The sequence below is a fragment of the Bactrocera neohumeralis genome, chromosome 6 (assembly GCF_024586455.1).
Source record: "Bactrocera neohumeralis isolate Rockhampton chromosome 6, APGP_CSIRO_Bneo_wtdbg2-racon-allhic-juicebox.fasta_v2, whole genome shotgun sequence".
Taxonomy (NCBI): Eukaryota; Metazoa; Arthropoda; class Insecta; order Diptera; family Tephritidae; genus Bactrocera; species Bactrocera neohumeralis.
This window is the reverse complement of record NC_065923.1, coordinates 25,665,819-25,688,473: the sequence shown is the minus strand read 5'-3', so window position 1 is coordinate 25,688,473 and position 22,655 is coordinate 25,665,819. Positions and strand designations below refer to the sequence as shown.

General features: G+C 38.7%; 1 protein-coding gene across 1 annotated transcript in view; it reads left to right on the top strand.

Annotated features, from left to right (window-relative positions):
- Positions 1 to 22,655, top strand: part of LOC126761832 (titin) — a 107,417-nt gene that overhangs the window by 51,299 nt on the left and 33,463 nt on the right. Inside the window, 13 exon segments of the mRNA XM_050478241.1 lie at positions 1 to 1,711; positions 2,046 to 3,281; positions 5,242 to 5,309; positions 5,385 to 5,688; positions 6,163 to 6,237; positions 8,994 to 9,098; positions 9,220 to 10,235; positions 11,710 to 11,770; positions 11,985 to 12,069; positions 12,464 to 12,513; positions 15,713 to 21,904; positions 22,081 to 22,347; positions 22,350 to 22,653. Coding sequence (XP_050334198.1) covers positions 1 to 1,711; positions 2,046 to 3,281; positions 5,242 to 5,309; positions 5,385 to 5,688; positions 6,163 to 6,237; positions 8,994 to 9,098; positions 9,220 to 10,235; positions 11,710 to 11,770; positions 11,985 to 12,069; positions 12,464 to 12,513; positions 15,713 to 21,904; positions 22,081 to 22,347; positions 22,350 to 22,653 — 11,474 coding nt within the window.

The following is a 22,655-nucleotide window of genomic DNA, read 5'->3' as shown; positions in this document are numbered from 1 at the left end:
CCTACCGAAGAAGTAGAAGAGGAAGAAGAGGAAATTGTAGAACCTGCTCCAGAAACAGAAGAGCAACCAATCGAAGAAGTTGTAGAAACAACAGAGATTGTACCACAACCCAAGCCGAAAGCTAAACCAGTACCAGTAGAAGAAAAGGTGGAAGAAGTTTCACTGAAACCAATAAGAAAAGTTAAAAAGCCTTTACCTGAAGAACAAACCATCGAGGAGGTAAAACTTAAGCCTGTAAGACGTCCCCAACAGGCGCCAGAAGAGCAACAGCTTGAAGAAGTAGTGTTGCAGCATGTCGAGAAACAAGCAGAAGAAATCATAGTTGAAGAAAAGAAAAAGACAAAGCGCGTTAAAAAGCCAAAGACAGAGGAATTGCCAGAAATACCAGATGCAGAGCCAGTGCAACTTGAAGAAGCTGAGCATTATGATATTGAAAAGGAACCTATTGTGGAGGAACCACAACCGCAAGTGCCTTGGAAGCGTGGCGAAAAGAAGAAGCCTCTCGAAGAACCCATTGAAGAAAAACAATTGCCTACAGGTAAGAGAAGACCACTAGCCGAAGAACAACCAGAGGAAGTCAAACTCAAGCCAATACCACAAAAACCGAAAGAAGAACCAGTGCAACCAATTAAAGAAGTACCAGCACCTAAATTGGCGCCCGAAGAACGACCACAACCCGAGGAGGAAGAACTTGAAATCACTCCCATACCCGTCGAAGATGAGACCAAGCCACAAAAGGAGAAGCCAAAGAAAGAAAAGAAGAAGAAACCGAAATTACAAAAGGCAACACCATCAGTTGATGAAATTACTGAAGAAATCGCTGAACCATTCAATGAACCAATCACCGAAGAAGATCAAGTCGATGAAATACCGATTGACGAAATCAAAGAAGTTGCCGTCTCCGAAGAGGTCTTACCCGAAGAGGAGGTTGTACCAACAGAAGATGTAATCACCACAAAACAAAAGGCACATAAGAAACGCACAAAGCGACTAAAGGATGCATCTTTCGAAGATCAACCACAGTTACTTGAAGCCGAAATTGTGGATCTTGAAGCTGAAGAGATCATAACGCAAGAAACTTCACAAGAAGTCTCTCAAAAGACAATTACACTTAAAAAGACTGAAGACAACCGACCACAATTCATAACTACAGAGCAATTGATCGAGCTCGATGTTGATGATGTGCGACGCGGTATTGACATGAAAATTACATCTAATATTGTCAAGAAAGAAACGCGACGTATCATCCTGGACGACAGTCAACCGTTACCCGAGCTTGAGCTAATCACACAAAAACGCATACAAGAGGGTATCGATATGTTGCCCGACGAAGAATTGATCGAAGATCAAAACGTGCCACAAAAGGAAGAGACCACAACATCCGAAGTGCAACGGCAAGAGCGTAAATTGGTGCGCAAGAAGAAGAAGGAAATCAAACCGCCACGTATTACCGAAAAGTTACGGCCAGTCATGTGCACACCCGAAGAGCCCACAGAGCTGGAGTGTAAGATTGAGGGCACACCATTCCCCGAAATCAGCTGGTATTTCAACGATGCGCTCTTATTCGCTTCGGAGAAATACGAAATTACGGTAATGGAAGATGTAGCCAAATTGAAAATAGCTAAGGTCACGCCCAGCGATGTGGGCGTATACACTTGCGAGGCACGCAACGAAGCCGGCGTAGCAACGAGTCGTGCCAACATCTTTTTGGGTGAGTACGGGGTCTACGTGTGGGGAAGTGCGAATTTAGGGAATGGTACGAGCTTGAGATATTTTTCCGTATGACTTATGGGATTATATGTAACTGTTTGCAGTGGCTTTTGAGTATTTTTTCTTTCTTTACCATATACATATGTATTGTAACTCTATACTGTAAGCCCATCTAATAATTCTTATGTACAAATTTGTATATCTATCTATTGTATGTGTCCCCATAATTTATATACGCACAACAACACACTTTTACAGTACTCTATGTACAATACACTCAATATATTTGTAATTAAAACATAATTTACCTGCTCTTGAAATATTCAAAACTCTAGAAAAAGAACAAGGCATTGCACCACAATTCACAAAACCGCTCAAAATCGAGTTCACCGAAGAGAAGGAACCCGAATTGTTGAGAGTCACTGTTACGTGTCAAGTCGTCGGCAAGCCAATGCCACAAGTGAAATGGTATCGCGGCACTGAAGAGGTCATACCCAGCGAAACTGTACAGACATTCTACAATGAAGAAACGGGCGATGTCGCTTTGGAGGTCATAAACCCGACACCGAATGAAGCGATCACATACTCCGTGCAAGCGCAAAACGATTTCGGACGTGCCATTGGCAATGCCAACATACTTAGCCGCGTCGAAGAGGCACCACTGGAGGTATTGAAACCACCTAAGGTGACCCCGCTAAGTGCACAAGTTATACCAACCGGTGGTACCTTGTTGTTCGAGGCCAAATATGAGGGTACGCCACGGCCGGAAATCGTTTGGCTGCGCAATGGACGTGAAATACAGATCAATGAAGACGTCACAATAGAAACCACCGAGACGACGACCACAATCAAAATAATCAATATGAATCGCAAACGTAGTGGTAAATATGAAGTATGTGCCAAGAATCCAGTTGGTGAGGCTAAATCTTCGGGTTCGGTAATGGTTACCGATCAAGCGCCCGACAAAGAGATTATACCACCACGTTTCATTCAACCGCTACAACCGAAGTACTTTGGAGAAAATGAAGTTGCAATATTGGAGGCTGTTGTCACATCCGAACCACTCTCGTCATTCCAATGGTTTGTCAATCTTGAACCGATCAAGAGCACAAACGAATGTCGTATAGTTTCGCAGGCGAACAAATCGACACTGCTGATCGAGAACTTCGAGCGTAAGTACGTTGGTCCGTACACGTGTCGTGCGGAGAATGTTGGCGGTTCAGTTACATCGACTGCAACCGTTAAATTACTGGAAGATAGTCCACAAGAGAGTGTGGAAGAATTCGAATCGCCACGATTCGTCGAAGAATTGTTAGAGCCGATTACGGTAATGGACGGTGAGGCATTATTGCTCACCTGCAAAGTGGTTGGCAAGCCGACGCCGCGCGTCGAATGGTATCATAATGAGGAGAAAATTGTGGAGACCAAAGAGACGTTAATATCACAGGATGCCGATGGCTTGTGTCAGTTGCAAATAACCGAAGTATTCCCCGAAAATGATGGCGAATACAAGTGTGTGGCCAGCAATAAAATTGGCGAAGCGCTAACAACGACATTTGTTAATATACAAGGTAGAGCAGCAAATGCACAAAAGCACTTCATTCAACACTAAAACCAATTAGAAATTACAAGCATTCTACTTAGTACAGAAAACAAAACCTCAACCCCCTTCACAAAGAATCCTTCAACCCCACTCGTATATAACTTCTGCTTGTTCTTGTTCTAAGTTTGATGTCTTGCCGTGTGTTTCTCTTTGTTTAGCGTTATTTAACTTGGTTTTTGTTATTTGTTTTGTTTATTGTCTGTTGGTTAAAAGCATGCACTTCCCGGAAGTGAGCCATTACTCCCACTTTTCCGTTCCTCTAACTGTTTATCTACTGTATTTTCTTTTAACCCTCTCCTTATCTCTATCTTTTTCTCTCTTTTGTGTACATAAATAATTTAGAGTTTTGGAAATCGCTTAATATTTTTTCTATATACTAATTCTGTTGTCTTACAATTATTCATGAATTTAGTATTAGGAGTTATGAAAACAACTCATAACTTTTTTGAAACAATTTTTAACCAGAAATAACACTATTTGTATATATTCTTTCATTTAGGGAATTAAAATAAATTATCTTTCTTAATTCTTAATTCCTTTGGGGTTTCTAATTACACATTTTACTATGAAATAATGTTTCGAGCAAGAAAAGTTTTTAGTCATCATTCAATTTACTCCTTTTAATCATGATCAAGAATAATTAGCGAAGTAGAATTCAAGATATATTGTTTTACCTGTGATCAAATTTGACCCGGAGTAACAAAAAATAGGCCCCACTGCAAAATACACAGAAACTTTAAGAATAATAAAACTAGAAGGCAAAATATACTATTTTATCCTCTGATCAAATTTGACCCGGACTGACAAAAAAAATAAGCTCACCTGCAAAATATCCAAAGATTTTAAGAACAATTAGTGAAATGGAAGGCAAAATATATTGTTTTACTTTCTGATCAAATTTGACCCGGACTGTCATAAAATAGGCTCACCTGCAAAATGACTTCTTTTTTCGTGCATTTCTTATGCGCTCCGGCTGACATGACCGGCCTTCAATGCCTTTTAATTTCTTTGGTTTCGGCTCATTTTTGGAGCGCCATTTACTAGATAGTTGAACAGTTTCGACGTCACATTCATAAACCCACGTCTCGCCATCAGTAATGTTATGTTTGATGAATGTGAAACCCTAACCTACCTTGTCAAGCATCTCTTTTGTGACCTCTTAAGTCTTTCTAAAGCAAATACTACGATTCTAAAGCACTGTTTTAACTTTTTCGATGTTATCGCCATTAACAGAAGCAGACGACTCGTAGGAAGAAAGTTTTTCATGACTTCACGATCTTCACTGAATGCTTCGTGCCACTCAAATACTTATTATAATGTGATAAATTCATCCTTCGCAACGATTTCAGTGATTGGCATATCGAGATCAATACTTCACTCGAACATAAAAAATAGTACCAATTTGGAAAGAAAATGTTTACTGATACGGTTTGATGATCAAACGACGATAATCCAATGACAAAAACAATAACTGTGTAATATTTCAAAATATGGGTCATAGTTGAAGCAATAGAGACTGGTATTGTATGAAATAGTTATAGAGGGCACACAATTAGTGTAGCAAGGTCATCAACGACCTAAATAACTTGTGAGAATTGGGACCAAATTAAAATCCTTAATTGTTAAACCTTACTCTAGAAGGACATAAATAGTTTTTAAGGAAGACCGAGTGTCGACGAAGACTCAAAACTGGGTTTTAGTAATTTCTTGAGTAAAAGTCCTCGGAACTTTAGACTATTGTGAGTTGTGGAGTGGTTTGTAACATATATAAAGATACTTGTTTTGTTTGCTGCTCTCTTTCTACTTTGTTTTTTTGAATGCCTTGTTTTATTATGTGACTCTCACTTAGTACCTCTAATAGCGGTTTTTTCAATTAAAACTCCATTCAAATATGAAATATATATTTACAACTAACTTTCTTTTTATAGCATTTGAATATATCCCCGATTCTGAAATCACTGGACTCACTGGCTCCGAAGAGGATCTCCTGGATAAGGTATATTCCAAACAAATGTTCTGGGTTTTAGGTTACTTTTAGTTACGTCCATTTCTTTATTAAATCACATTGCAGACTCTTTCCATCGACGAACAAGCACCGAAAATCATTAAGAAATTACCTGAAAAAATCGAACCCAAAGAGGGTGAACTAGCGAAATTGGAAGTTAAAGTTATTGGTAAACCAAAACCCAAGGTCAAATGGCTGCGCGACGACGAAGAGATATTCGCTTCCGAGGAATATCAAATCGAAAATTTCGAAGATGGCACCTCAGTGCTGGTCATCAATCACGTCTATCCCGATGATGTGGGCGTCATTAGCTTTGAGGCGCACAATCCATTGGGTGTAGCCGTGACAACGGCGCTTTTTGCGGTCGAAGGTAGGACTTACGCAAGGCGTAGCATCTTTGTATTATGTAGAAAACTTTTATTGGTGAAGCAATTATGAGAATTGCATTATGTATGTTTAATATAAAATTCTGATTTTCAGCTAGCAGCGTTATAAATTAAATCCTTATCCCAAAAATCCACTGTACATAAATTCCTAACCTCAAAAGTATTTTGTTTACAAAAAATACATATTATACAGTATTTTTTATGCCAAATAGTATTTTTAAACTAACTAATTTACATATTTTAACACCTAACAGTATTTTTTAGTTTAGGTTATTTACCATAAAATATTTCTAGACTACCATAAGCTATCTTAATACATATACCATATGCTTAGAAGACACTTCTTTTCACAGAAAATACACACACACAGGTTCTTACAGCTACTCGCTGGCAATCGTACTAATTAACTTCTTTACTTTACTATTTTTTTACTATAAAAATATCAAAAATATATTTAGGCATCGTTGGAACTAAGGACTACCGCAAACCGGAATGGGTAACGCATATGGAAGAAATGCAGAAGGCGCTTAAAGGTAAGCGGCAATCACTTAAGTCACTACAAATTTATGCCATTTTCATGTGAATTGGTATAAAATTTGTAAATTTCTCTAAATATTGTCTGTGTTTTGTTATCCTTTCTATATAAATATATGTGTATATGTGTTTTAATCTACTTCAACATACCAATTAGCAATAAAAAATCAACAAATACCCTAATACTTCTCTGTTTCGAAAAAAAATTATATGAAAAATTTGAAAATTCCCCACTGTCGCTATTTTCTATGTGTTTCTATCTGTTTTTTTACACTGTACTGTCTTGTCCAAGTCCAAAAAACAAGCAACAAAAATATGTACTTAACTCGAAAAAAATTATATGCGACAAGTACCGTTAAAATTCAATTAAAACAATATATACATACATACAAGTACATACTAATAAACGTATGTATGTATTTCCTTTTGTATAAATAAAGCTTTTTATGTGTGTGTAACGTAAAAGCTAGCACCATAAAGCCATAAAAGCTTACCCCCAAGCCCCATCCTAAACAGTGAAAATTATATGTCTATACTAGCCAAATACCCCCCAGCCCCCCACAAAACAAAGTATACGCCATAAAACAGTTTTCGATTACATTTTAGCATTACAAAAACATTTTTGGAAAGTACCTACATATCTTTTTTACAGTATACATACAGTTAAATCACTGCTCATCAAAGCAACATTGGCATCGTGAATTCGAGACTAAACAAGTAGTATTGACTAACAACTTTAAAAAGTTAAATACATGAAAATCCTACTAAAAAAATTTTAAATTAAAATTAAAAAAAAATTTAAAAAAAATTAAAATTAAAAAAATTAAAAAAATTTAAAAAAAACTTTAATTAAATAAAATTAAAATAAAAAAGGTTTAACAGTACAAATGGTAAAAATTAAAAATATCAAAAACAGAATTAGAAATTTAATTGCCTTACTAATAAACTACTAATTATTAATTGAAAATTAAAAAAAAAATAAAAAGCGAAGATTTAAAAAAATAGTAGTTTTTGAAAATTTTGCTTTTTTAACCGTATTTATCCCATTCCAAACATTTGTTGAACTCCACTTATCACTTAGCGCTCTCTAATACACTACATACAGTCACTAGCTTTTACGGTGTTTCAGTTATACATATTGTTCCGTTATTGTCACTATGTTTTCAGCATCTATTTTGCTTCACTTCACATAATTACATACAAATACAATATATTCTCATACACAAAGATGAACCCCATTCTATATTTTTTGAAAACAGACAAGCATTTTCACAAATATTTATAAAAATTTAGTCATAAAGAAACTTACAGAACACTGAAGACTTGCCACACGTCACATGTAAGTACCCTCGAACATAAGGATATTTAAAAACTAAAAACCAACAACTTTTTATAACGTTTTTTTTTTTAAAGGAGACAAATAATACAATAACACAGCACGCATAATTTTGAAAACCTTTTGCTGATTTACGCCTTTACAATTAGTCAAACAAATTATATAAACAAATACATAATACTAGGCAGGCTTACTAAAACTTAGATCTTAAAGAGAACATACCTAAATCTTATTTCATCAGTAGAGTAAATGAAATTTTTAATATAGTCCCAAATCAATAATTCTTTCCAAATAAAGGCAAACTTCAATACCTTTCCAGCAGTTTTACTGCTAAAGCCGTAGTTTGGTCTTTTAGTATGAACAGTGAAAGTAATCTAATATTACAAAATTCTCAGATCTTACATCAACTTGAAACTTTGTGTAAAACAACTGTATTGGTTCGGTCCTTACGTTCAAGATTGTATTGCTTTATTCAAGAAAAACGTTTTCGAATAATATGTAACTCAATGAAGGCGCTAAAAATTAATCCCATATTACAAAATTGTCAGATTTTGCACAAACTTGAAACTTTGTCTAATATAACTGTTTTGGTTTGGTCCTTACGTTAAACATTGCTTTGTTTTATTCAAGAAATATATCTTCGAATAATATGTAACTCAATGAAGGCCTTAAAAATTCATTTTCTTATGCAGATAGAATAACGGAATTCTAAGAGAAATAAAGAAGAGAAATAAAGAGAGCTATGTTATTTATGACAAGGAATACCTGGCAATAATCCAAAATCCTATAGTTCCCGTACTTTATGAACAAACTTAAAGTCTTACTTTTGAATTCAAAAATAGGACAAAATCTCCGGTCTTTAGATAGAACCTTAGATATCACGGATGAAATTCAAAACCTTCAGTTTGTTTTCTTAAAAAGTGAAAATTATATGTAGTAGGTGTCACAACGAGGACGCCATAAACTCTAAAGATCTTGCCATACAGCAAAATTTTATGTTGAGCATTTTCGATGTCGAATAAAATAGACTTTAACAAGACAATTCCAGAACCAGAACAGTCAAGATGAATAACTATATTCATGATATCAATTTACATAGATAAAATGAGAGATATTGTTCACAATTCTTATAAAAAGTTTTCTGTTACAACAACCATGTTTCTAGTCTTGTATTAGATAATACTTATAATAATAAGATTCTTCTAAAAACCTCTTTCAAAAACATTACAAACTATTCAAGTAACTATAAAGCAACAATCATGAATTCAATCCTGGTGAATTTGAGTACCTAACTGAACTATTTTCCGCCTACTGTATACCACTTCTCCTCGAACTCTTCGTTCTAGTTTTAAGTGAGCGCTGTACATTAGCTTAGCTTTAACTAAAAACTATGAAACTTGCAATTCTCTTTGCTTGTAGCCGCTAAATGCTCGCCATCGATAGTAAACGAATTGCGTGATTGCCGTGCAGCCACCGGCGAAATTGCCAAATTCGAAATACAATTTGCCGGAAACCCCAAACCAGGTACAGTATTGCCACATGCAATTAATGGGCATAGAAGATATGGAAATAACATAGAATGCCGGCAGCTAGTACGAGTATTAGTGGCACTAACAAATATATTTACCTTTTCTAATTGCATTAGATATACAATGGTATTTTAACAATGTACAGCTTAGAGAATCTAACAAATATCGCTTGCGCGTCGAAGAGACCATAGCCTCTTTAGAAATACTCAATGTCACGTACGAGGATATCGGCTTCTATACATGCAAATTGATCAATGAGATCGGCATGACCATGTCGCGTGGCAAATTCGATCTTGCCACAGCGGCAACAACAATCACCGAAACCGAAAGCGAACAGAAAGTGAAGAGTAAAAAGAAGACAGTTGTGAAGAAATCGACTGCCAAAAAGTCCAGTGAGCAACAGCAAAAATTGCATAAAACTGAAATAACAATTGTACCCACTGATGATAGTGACGTGGAGACCACCGTAAATGTGGTTAAGGTGCAACGACCCGTTTCGGTATTGGTCGAAGAGAGTGGCGTTTCCGAAGTGATGGAAGTGAAAGATCGTAAAATTGCTGACGCGGAATTGTTGGCCACACAACAGGAGAGTAAAACTATAACAACAACCACTACAACAACAACAAAGACCACCAAAACAATTGAGATCACCGAAACCGTACAAACGATACGTCAAAAGATCTCACAGAAGATCATAACAGTTGAAGATCTGCTGGTGATACGGCAACACGAGGAGGTCAATGAATTGCTCGAAACTATCGATGCCAGCTCCTTTGGTTCGACCGGCGAGGCCGCGTTGCGTGATTTAGCCAGTATTGGACTGTTGTTGCGCTACGGTTGCACAACCTATGAAATTATCTATATGTATGAGCAGAATATTTTCATTTCCTTGCAAAAGGCTGAATCGCAAGCGGCGCTAGTGCAAGTGGTCGAACGCGAGGGTCACGAAGAGTTGATCACACAAATACTGGGTGAATCGACGACCGAGGATGAGACCGTGCTGGCCGCCACCGTAGGCTTCAAGGCATTCATTCGCATGATCGAGACGTGTGAAATAACAATTGAGACAGTGATTAGGCGCTTTGTAAGGGAAGATTTTATATCGCAAGACTGGACGATATCCGCAAAAGAGGTTTGCCACGCTTTGCATGTGTTTGTTTTTAATTTTGTTGCTTTTTGTTTTTATTAATATAGTTTATGGATTTAGATATTAGGAGAGTTAGTAACTTTCGCATAGGATCTTCGACTAACGAGGTTTTTAGTTGGGTTTCATAGTGTTTTCCATAAAAATAAAAAAACTTCTTTTTATTTGAAAAGATATATACATGAGAATTGGCACTTTATTCACATTATTTTCCAAGATAACGCCACAATCTCCCAACAAATTGTTCATATCGGAAGACTATAGCATATAGCTGTCATACAAACTGAACGATCAAACTCAGGTCCTTGTATGAAAACCTTTTTTATTTGTTAAGCTATCTTAACGAAATTTCTCATAGATAATTGCCTATGACAACGCCACAATCTCCGAAGAAATTTTTCAGATCGAACTACTATAGCGTATAGCTGTCATACAAACTGAACGATCAAACCCAAGTCCTTGTATGAAAAACTTTTTTGCTTGACAAGATATTTTCATGAAATTTGGTATGGATTATTCTCCAAAGCAAGACTACAATCTTCAAATAAATTGTTTAGATCGGGCCACTATAACATTTAGCTGCCATACAAACTGCCTGATCAAACTTAGTCCTTGTATGAAAATCTTTTTTACTTGACAAGATATCTTCATGAAATTTTGCATGGATAATTTTTCAGAGCAACGTTACAATCTCCGAACAAATTGTTCAGATCGAACCACTATAACATTTAGCTGCCATACAAACTGAACGATCGAACTCAAGTCCTTGTCTGAAAAACTTTTTTACTCTACAAGATATCTCCATGAAATTTGGCACAGATTATTCGCCAGAGCACAGCTACAATCTCCGAAAAAATTGTTCAGATCAAGCCATTATAGCATATAGCTGTCATACAAACTGAACGATCAAACTATCCTTGTATGAAAAACTTTTCTACTTGACAATGTATCTTCATGAAATGTGGCACGAAATATTATCAAAGGTATTGATAGAATCTCAAAAAAAAAATCGATCCAAATCAAGAAAACGAACTTTTTACAGCCTTCTATGATATGTAGGGGATGTACTTGTGAAGGCTAAAGCTAAGGTGTTGCCGAAATCAATGTTTTTCCTTAATATTTCGATTTGTATATGTTTTATAACTCATTATAAAATTATTGTTAGGTTAGGTATGAAAAGATAGCAATTTTAAGTACTCACCGAAAGTTTAAGGTATAGGATATGACATTCAAAAATAGCTTAGCCATATTAAACTCAGGTATGAGGAAATTCTGCAATGAAAAGAGAGAATTGAAGATTTTAGCGTGGAAAAGCAAAAATTAATTTATTTTTTTTAAATTATTACTTATGCTTACTACTATTTACTTAATAATATAAAAATGCATTATCTGTATATATTTATGTATATAAATGTGTAAATCTTCTTTTTCCGCCTAACACTTCTAACACACGCACATTTAGAGGACAATTGAAACGTCGCAAATAATTGAGAGTCACGAGGCCATAACACATATAAAATACGGTAAGCGAGTGCTAAAAAAGCTAAAAAGAATATTAAAAAGCAAAATAAATATTTTTGCTTTAGAGTTAAGACTTGTAAAGAGCTTTAATGGAAATGCAAATTTTCTTTGTTGTTTTTTTTATTTTTAAATTTGCTTCCAAAAACCGCTTGCTTGCCGCTTGTCGCACCAATGCCAAATGCAAACCGCCACCAAAACCAAATGCCAAATTAACAGAGGAAACATTCGTCGAGGAGCGCACAGTAGTCGTCGAAGAAGGTTTGAATATAGAAACTGTAGAAACTGTAGAAATTGAAGAATTGTAGAATGCCCAAAAGATGAATATTTAATAAAAAAAAATTTAATTAAAAAATAAATAAATAAAACTGTAGTAACCAAAGCAGGCCACCAAAATCCAACAGTGTCTCCACCAAAAACCAAATATTGATTAAAATTTAATGTTTAAACAAATTTAATAAAATTGTAAAGATACAAAAATTAATAATAATCAAAACAACCCAAAATTATGCCAATTACATATATAATAATTTAGCATTAATACATACTTATATGAAAAAAACGTAATAATACTATTAATAGCAATTTGTTTTAACAATAAAAACAACAATAATATTAATCAACGCAATTCGAAAGTTATCTTTTCGCAGTGAATTCTGAAACAATTTAAAAAATTTACAAAATTTTCCCCACTGAAGTCACTACTTACCACCACCACCTCTACCACTACTACTGCCGCCCGTCAGCCGTACAACTACTGTGCTAATGCTAATACCAAATACCACTCTTGCTTTTCTCTATTACTACTAATTTTGCTACCAACTGTCCTACTACGAATCTGAGTACCAAAAAAACAAACACGAAAACAATAATAACAACTATGCCACATGTGTACAAGTGTAGTAACTACAAACTCGCTTTGGAAGGCTGCGTCTCAGACAAATCGTAAGCGTAATGTGTGGACGCCCTACGCCATTTGCTCTACTCTTTTCCGCTCGCATTGCACGCCTGCGCCGCCGCGCTGTTATCATATAAGCTTCGCTGCCACTACTTAATTTTCAATTTCTATAGCATTTTTTCTAGCTTTTATTACTTTTCTCCTTTATATTTTATGCTTTCAAACTATTTTTAAATTTTTTACTAATTTTTTCTATTTAACTGCCAATATTAATTTTTCATATTTAGTACTTTTAAAGCCACTTTTATGCACTTGCTTTTAATCCTTAAGCTTCATTTTCTATGCTATGAACACAGTACAGCACAAACCTCGTACAACAACAACAAAGCAAACGTATGTAAGTAACAAGGTAAGCACTTGGTTACATATGAGTAGTAGATGTGTATGTAAATGTGTAAGCGAAATTGTTTGTCTGTAAAAAAGCCGAAAAAAAACGAAAGGGAAAAAACAAAAAAAAAATATTTTATTTATACCCAAAAATACTATTTGTATTTGTACTGTATGTCATAGAGTACATTGTATATGTATGAGCCGAGATCTATGCAGAACTCACAGCTTTTATTGTATGTAACAACAAAGCAAATTTATAGGTTATGGTTAAAAATGAAGATTCCTTGCGGCAATGTTGGATTATTATTACAAAAAATAAACTAAATTAAATACAAAATTACAATCACAATCAGTGAAAAAATGGTAAATTCAGTTGACTACGACTATAAGGGTTACAAGGGCTTCCTCGAGCATAAAACAATTTTTTTCTCATTTAAAATAAATTATTTTTTTCTCATTTAAAATAAATTATTTTATTAGAATTTTTTATTGCTACAAACGTACACTATTAACAAAGAAATTCTGAAATTTTTGAAAAAAAAAAAAACATTTTAAACTCGGGCAATGCGACGCCATTTCCGTTGACCTCTCGGATGCGCCCACATTGGCAGGATAACTCCTCACAGTATCATCTAAAGTGAAAAAAAACTTAACTTAGAACTTGAACGAAGGAAAAACAAAATGTCAGTGAAAATTTCGCGACATTTTTTTCAAATAGTTATAATCGAAAAAATCCTTCGTCCAAGTTTTTAAGAATAGTATCTGTGACCTGTGTAAAACTTAATAAGGAGCGGTTGAGTGACTCTTCAGAAATCTCGCCAACCGACTTCAAAAACATAGTTTCTAGAAAAACTCATTTAAAAACGGTGCACTTGGCCTAGCTATCCCTGAGCGTACAAGTTCTCAAAGACTGAATCTCCGAAACTATTACACGGATCAAAGAATTGTTGTAGCTACCTTAAACTCAGTCGTGGGATCATCAGGTGTTCTACGCAAAGATCTTCAACGACATTATAAATTTCCTAATTTAGTTAACTCCTCTCACTAAGCGGTAAATGTTTTTAATCTTCATAGGTTAAAAATATATTTCACCTTTTTACGGAGCAAAGACTTGGTCAACTAAATTTCCTTCAGGAACTAAAACAATTGAGATCTCCTCCCCAGTATCAAACCAAAATTTTACTTCGTAATAATTTACCATACTAACAAAGAGTGAGGGAGAGTGAGAGAGAGAAACAATTCTTACCGAGTGCGGTGTTCAGGCCACCGTAGCGTTCCAAAATCTTGGCAGCCAACCGACGTAACGTCAGCTTTCTAGCTACCGTCACATGCTTACCCCTAGTAGTAGTAAGCCATTTTCTCTCGGTTCTGCCATCACCCTTTTCGGGGACAGTTTCATTGCTCTGTGTGATGGCGTGCCCTCCAAGAGACTATCCATCTCGACCTATCTCTAACTCGTTTCTTTTTTTTGTAATTTTGTATTGTCATTCCTGTTCATGTGATAAGACTCTCCACTCAGAGCCGCTATCCACCTCCCGAAAAGGTAGTCGCCTTATAAGGTCCTAAAGTTATCTCAATTACGAGGCCAAGGCGAGAGTTGACGCACGCTCTTTTGAGGCAGTGCGTGCAGAGCCGGTGCGGGACGGAAACCGCCTTGGTATTCACCCGTGAAAAATTTCAGTCTGGTGTCACCCATGCAAGCTCAGGTTACAGAATACCTCAAACACCGGAACAGGTTTCAAACCAATCCAACTAATAGTCAAAAACTAGGTCTGAGTCGTGAGTGAAAAATTCCGACTAAAATCAAGGACTATTTACTATATCCAGATAAAAAAAATCTTCCAGTTAACTAACCTTAGCTCCCTGATTACTAAAATTTATATGAGGTTCACTGAAGAAAACATCAAACTATCGAAATATATCAAACTAGATCGAAATTTGTCTTTTGTCATTTCAAAACGCCTTAAAAAGATAATAAAATCTGTTTAGACGCATAAGCTTGCACAGAGGCCACCATTAGTTTCTTAAGTAGCAGTATGATATAAAAAGAGCCAGCCACTTTCTTACACGCAGGAGTATTTTCAAGTCCATTTCACACTCTCTTCGGCAAGCGAACAACAATCTTAGTTGAAAAGCTTCAAGTACAATAAATGAGAGACCAATTAAACTCTATACAAAAACTGCCAAGATGCCATAAGCCTTTACCGAAATTTTTCAATACAAATCTTAAAGCTTTAGGAAAAGAGTTTTGCAAAAAAGATTAGAAAGATTTTAAAACAAAGCTAAGATACCAGTGTTTTTTACGAAACCTTAAGAGCCGAAATCTGAATTATCTAAAAACTTTATTTATTTTACTAAAGTATCCGACAAATTAGCCGTTAAGGAGTCTGCATTCTTTTCCATAAAATAAATGTACATATTAATACTGTCATGACATAACCACACACCGAAGAAGACTTTGGAACACAACTCGTAACAAAATCTGCAAGTTTTCTAAAACCAAACTACTGACACCATAACCAATGCCACAGCGAATAGTGGGCCACCACTACTCACAAAGCAACTACATAGTACTTACTGACATATGTACATATGAACATAACCATCATTCTCTCATGAGCACGACAAGTTTTTTACTTACTTACATTCGCATTCGCAGAAACAACAGCACCTTTGATAGCCACACATGTGGATGAGAAAATCATACAACAACAACAAGTGCAACAACAACAACTACTAGTACAACAAGAACAACATGAACAAACAGTTATCATACAACAACAACAACTACAAGCGGAAGAAGAAATTCTTATTAAAAGCGAAAAAGTTAAAAAGAAGAAAAAGAAAGTATCACAACAACAACAAATAACTCAAGAAATTGTAGAAATGCAAGAAGAACAAAAAGAAACTCGTATTCATAAAGACTTACAATCACATCAGATGCTCGAAGATTTCTACACCACCGACACAGTTACGAGCATACAACCCGAAGACATACCATACGAAACCATACAGATTCAAACACTACCACAAGAGACTATCGAAACAACAGCGCTAACACAAGTTTTACAGGTGTCCACTGAACGGCCCGAGCCGAAAGTGGCGCATGCCGATATCGCGCCCGTCAAGACTGTGGCAATGCAAGAGGAATCGAGTATGCTCGAAGTGGAAGAAGGTCTAAAGCCGCAACGTCGGCGACCAAGTGAAAAATTACACGAAACTATAACGGAAGTCACGCGTCGTGCCGCCGCAGTAACTGAAGTGGAGACGAAGCAAAACGCAGTTGAGCTCGTAAGCGAAAGAAAACCGAAAGCGGCGCAAGCGCAACCGACTGTGGACGAAAATGAAACTGTATTGGTGGAGAAACCACTAGTAGAAGACGCAGTCGAAGATTTGCGAGGCGCCAAAGCGCCAGAAGAACATGCTATGCCTACTGTAGTGCCACATATTTCACAACAACAATTGGAGTTGACAACCGCCGATGCGGTGGGTGATTTGCCCGCGGACGTACTGCGCGAAAAACCGGCTGAAAAGGCCACAACAGATTATGTGCCACATAAGAGTGTCATAGTGGAGCAATTAGTAAGTAGCGAGACTACTGAAAAGGATGTTATTAAAGAGAAAGTTGCTGAGAAACAAATACCAATCGGTGTTGTGATGGCTGAGACAAGCGTTGAAGTGGTGGAAGTACAGCCGCATGATACGACGGCAACGTACGACACACCACATATAAAACAAGAAGATGCAGTGCCGACATTGGTCGAACATTTAACATATGTAGAGAAAGAAGAGAAAACTGTCGACAAGGAGGATGTATTTGAGAAAGCCAAATCACCGCTGAAGTCGACGGCGGACGTGGAGGTCACGACAGAAACTGTGCCATTGGAAGTAACACAAAGTGAAACGGCTGAAACGGTACTACAGCTCAAAGCACAGAAGTTGCCGGACACGAGCAAAGCGCTGGAAAATTTAATAGTGCAACGGAGCTTGATTGGTACACAACCAGATCTGCAAAGCCCATTGGAAGAAGTGCCTAAAACGGATATGATAACTCAAACGGCCATGGGTAACTTAACCGAAAATATACATATAGTCGGTGCGGAAGTAACCGCGCTCGAAGAGAAACCAACGGATTTAATACCTACCGTAGAACCCAAGTTGGCAGTGGCAGAAAGCGAACACACGCAGAGTCTAATTGTAGGACAGATAAGTGAAACATTAACGGAAGAGCGCACCGAGACGCTCGAACAAGTAACGCCAACACCAGGTAAGCTAACTAAAACTGCATTAACCGCAGCCAATGCGGTAGCGTTACGCAACGAAGACTTAATTTGTGATGCCACCGCGTTGATTGAGAGCACACAACCCAGCGAACAGCATACAAAACTCGACTACGAAGGCGCGGCTCCCGTAGCCAACATAGGCGCTGTAGAAACGCATGATAAGGAAAAGACACTGCCGACACAAAAACCCGAAACAGCTGAAGCGAAGTACGGTTACGTGGAGCAGACCTCATTGTCGATCAAAACGGATCAAATGCTGGAAGCGGCAGGCGATTGGCATTCTGTACTGCAACCAATTAGTCAAATCGCAAGTCACAAGCAAACGGAAATTAGGTTGACCGCACCGAACGTGCTCGAAGTACAGCCGCAAGCAAGCTCTGAGTTATTAGAAACAGACACACCGAAACAAGTCGCCGCCACAAAAACAATCGACACTATCTATGGTGGTTTAAGCGAAATGCAGGCTGTGCTAGAGACACATACCGAGCTCAACGAGCTGGAACAGCCGGCGGAGAAAACGGTACAACCGCTGCCTGGCAGAGAAATGCAACCATTAACCGTTTACGAAGTGCAAATTACGGAAACGGATCAAGCACTAAATTTACCGGAAAAACCAGTTATGCAAGCTCTACAGGAAACCGCACCTGAAACTTATACACCGCTCGAGCGCACCGAAGTTATGACTTTGGATACAACAAAAAAAGTCGAGGAGCAAATGAAACCACAAACAGCTCAAGCAGAATTTGGCTTACAAACGCAGCGTAGCACAAAAGTGCAACAACAAACAACATTGGATGCGGTAGATGTGCTTGTAACGGAGGAATTACCAGTCAAGCAAACAATCAGCAGTGATATTGAGTTGTCACAACCCTTGGAGATCATTACAACCGCCATACACGACAAGGAATCCAAGTTAACACCAGCCGACATGCCTGCCGCAAAGGAAGTGCAAACGATAACCACGGACACATTGCCTGTAGCTGATACCGAAAGTACGCAACCCATGGAAGCTTTTACGTCGCTCGACGAAACACAATTGGATAAAAAACATGCGCGCTACGGTTACACCGAAATCATATCGACAGTGCAGACAAGTGATGTAACGCTAGAGGGTATTCAAGAATACGCAAGAAAGCAAGTGGCCACAGATGCCGTCGCCAGTGTGGAGCTGGTGTCGCATAAGAACGCCTTCGAAGTGCGCACAACCAACTTCAATGAGAAAGAAGTAACACTCAGCGCTGACATGCCGCACACTAAAGGGCCAGCAGAGGTGAAAATAAATGAGTTGACGCAAAAGAGCGCCATAACACAAGCGCCTTACGTGCACGAGAGTGCCGGTGAGCTAAAGGGTGTGGAATCCTTGGAGACCACAGGCAAGCCGACGACTGATAGCAGCTATGAAATCTCGATACAACAAGAAAGTGTCTATGAGAAAGAGACCTCACTTGAACCTTATCAAAGAGGTAAAGAATTTGCGGCAACCGTGACGTTCAACACCGAAGATGCTAAGCAAATAGAGCAGAGTGTAATGTACGAGCGCGAGCAGACGTTCGATAAAGTACAACCGATTGCGATGAATGCGCAAGCGGCAGCACCAACGGAAAATTTAAAACTACCGTTAAACGAAAATGTTTATGACTTGGAGAGCGTGGGTGTCATCGACAAGCTGAAACTTACGACAAGCTCGGCCATCTCGCAATATCAAAACTTAAATGAAACTATTATTTCGGAAATCATTGCCTATGAGGACTCCCGACCCGATGCAATGTTACTGCAAAAGCATGTCGAACAGCCGCTTGAAGCTGCGCTAACACTCGCCGAGCATACCGCAATCGCTAGCGAAAATATTGTTATGGAGGATGCACAGCTCTACGAAGATAAGCCAACGTTTACTGAGAAGAACGCACGCGAGGCAACAAGCGAGCAACAAATGCATGCACCATTGCTGCAAGAAACGAGCTTACTTGATGCCGCGACAGAGTTGCCAACGCACACAGAGCTCGGAGATATGGCAAAACCGGGCACGGAGCAAACATTACTCACCACAAATGTTGTTAAAGAGGAAAACATATACGAGCAATATAAGCCTGTGCAGGATGAAGAGGCAAAGCCCACGGCACAAGCCAACATCGGACACGCCACACAACATTTGCCTACGATACAAGCTCCAGAGATTGCCGAGCGGGAAGGTAAACTGAAGTTGCCAAAAGAAGTCGCGCCACAGCAAGCGAATGAAGCGGACTTGAGCAAAACTTTAGGACTGCCAATAGTCAGCGAAACCAATGCAGCTGAAGCGCCAAAACTGCTAGAAACGGAGGTGCCAAGCTTAACAGAAGTAAAGTCGACGCTTACCGGCGCACAGCACGAAGTTCAGACTACGCAAGTGCAAACCTACGAGGAAACGGACGATTTATTAACACGTGACAACGCGCCAACCGCGCAAACGATGGTCAATTTAGAAAATATACCAAGACCAGCGCAGGTCGAGACCTTCACTGCCGTCTACGCCAAAGAAGGTGATTTAGAGCGTTTCAAGAGCGATGAGCAGCATGCCAAACCCTATGTGGAGGGTATGTACACAGAAACCATCACGAGTGATGTGACAGCGTTTGAAAAAACCGATGTTTTAGATAAGCCAGAGTTCGAAACTAAGGCGGCCAAGCCGACCATTGATGGGCAACAACAGTTACAGGTTGAGCAACTGGATGTTGTGTTAGACAAGGAGAACTCCTTTGAAATTAAGGTGAAAACAAAAAGCGCCAAGCCGTATATAGAGGGCACGCAACACGAAACGCTCATTACGGAGATGGCAGCTGTAGAACAACTAAGCGATTTGCCAGCGGGTCTGGAAAAAACAGATAAAACAGCACGCCAACAGCTGGTAGAGGAGAGCATGCGCCAAGCACAAACAATCAGCACACAAATCTTATTAGAAAAAGAAACACCAACAAGCGAAGCCGAGCCAACAAAGCACGTGGCAAAGACACAAACTGCCGCAATGCAAAATGACAAAATCATCGCCGAGCTTACGCCCTACGAAGGCGTGCTGCCGTTTGAAACCGGCGATGGCGCGAAACCGCAACATGCCAGCGCCAGCTTAACAACAACATTGACGCACAGCCAAATCACAACACTGCAGGAAAGCCTCACCAAAGAACAGCGCCTGACAAGCGCACAGCCCGAGCAGCAAAGCGCCATTTTAGTCACCGCGCAGAATATAGCGCACACGACCGAGGAAACGATTGGTCTGAATCTGATAACCGACACATATGACTTGAAGCAACAGCCGGAGCGTATAGCGCACAGTACACACGCCGATCTGAATGAAAGTAAAACAGTGACAGAATCGCTATCGTATGAGCAAGCGACGACATTGCCTACAGAGGAGCGCGCAACACAATTGCCAATCGGCAGCACTGTGCCGACAGAACAAACCAAATCGGCGCAGAAAACCGAAGTAAATATTTACGAAAGTATACAAGAAGAAGTTGGCGACTTTAGGCCACACACCGTGGCGGGCATAGAAAGCAGCGTAGTTGTGCGCGAACTCAAAGCGCCCCTCATCGATGAGGTTACCGTGAAACCGGCCCTCGAACACATGGCGGCAAGTATGCCGCAACAGGAAACTGCAACAACCAACACCACAGCGTTCGACAATTTAAGCGTTAGTGCACAAGTAGCCTATGAAAGTGCTTCTGTGATCACAAATCAGCCGGCGGTAGATGAGCGCAAGGCACAAGTGCGTGTGACAGACACACTCGCACAGACAACCATCACCGACGTACCACTTGTTAACGAGAGTGCCGCTAAACTGCAGGATGTTAGACATACCGATGAGCATGCCGATGTTAGCATAACACCACAACATAGTACGTATTTGCATGAACAAACCGAAATACAGGATAATCTCAACACATTGGACATACACACAACACCAACAACGGCTGCGGCCGAAATGACCGTTATGCCACAGTATGCGCTAGCTGGTAGCGATGCGCAAACATACGAGCATACGATTCCAAATACCACAGTTCTTACGACAACAACAACAATAACACCACAAATCACCACAACACCAACAACAGGACAAACGGCGCTGCAAACAACACAATTTATAGCGGAACACTCGGATATACACGAAGATACAAAAACAAAAACTGGTCAAGCTATCAGTACTTATCAGCCACACATCACATTCGATCAATCAATTGTGGTTGAATACGAAAAAGAAACACAACTTAAAACATTACAACAAAACGCACAACAATTACAAACAACAAGCGCACAACCAAATCATATTTTACCAATAGAAGGTGAAGAAATGTTAAATGAGTGTGTCTCCGATTTAATAGCAGAAGACAAAACGTCAAAAGCCTTAAAAACACCAATCACAACGAGCGGTGTTAGTGATTTTGTAGAGGGAATAACTGTTGAGGTAGTACCGGCATATCATACTGTCGATGACATACAACCAATTAGTGTAGCACACGAAAAACCTAAGTACATACATGAAACCATGAAAGACAAATTAGAAAAAGTAGAAACACTAAGTGTAAAAACCGATTTCGGTAAGTACAAAATATTCCATGTTAGGGAAATTTCTATATGGCGTATTACTTATTCCGACCCCATCGAGCCCCTAAATTTAAACAAAACACATATTACACACAAGTTTAGTACTAGAACAACAAAAAATCACAACCAACAACATTACCATATTAACCAAGTACATTCTCTTACACAGACACACCGAAAACATCTCACACTACAGAACACAAAACACAACAAAAGACACTTATAACCGAAGATGAAAAAACCACTGAAATGCCAGAAGCAGTACACATCATTGAGACAATCTCCGATGAAGGCAAACCCAAAAAGAGAACGATACGAACACGTGTAATTAAAAAGGTCAAGGGTGGCAAACAAGAAGTCACAAAGATCGAAACCGTTGAGGAAGATGACAAACAACCAGAAACCACAGTCACAGTTGAAGAAACTCCTGTTGAAGAAGCACCGAGGAAGTTAGAGAAATGCCCGAAGAGGTGCGTGTGGTTGAGACGATCTCCGAAGACGGTAAACCAAAGAAGAAGAAGATACGCACACGCGTAATCAAAAAGGTCAAGGGTGGCAAACAAGAAGTCACAAAGATCGAAACTGTTGAAGAAGATGACAAACAACCAGAAACCACAGTCACAGTTGAAGAAACACCTGTTGAAGAAGCACCTGAGGAAGTTAGAGAAATGCCCGAAGAGGTGCGTGTGGTTGAGACCATCTCCGAAGACGGTAAACCAAAGAAGAAGAAGATACGCACACGAG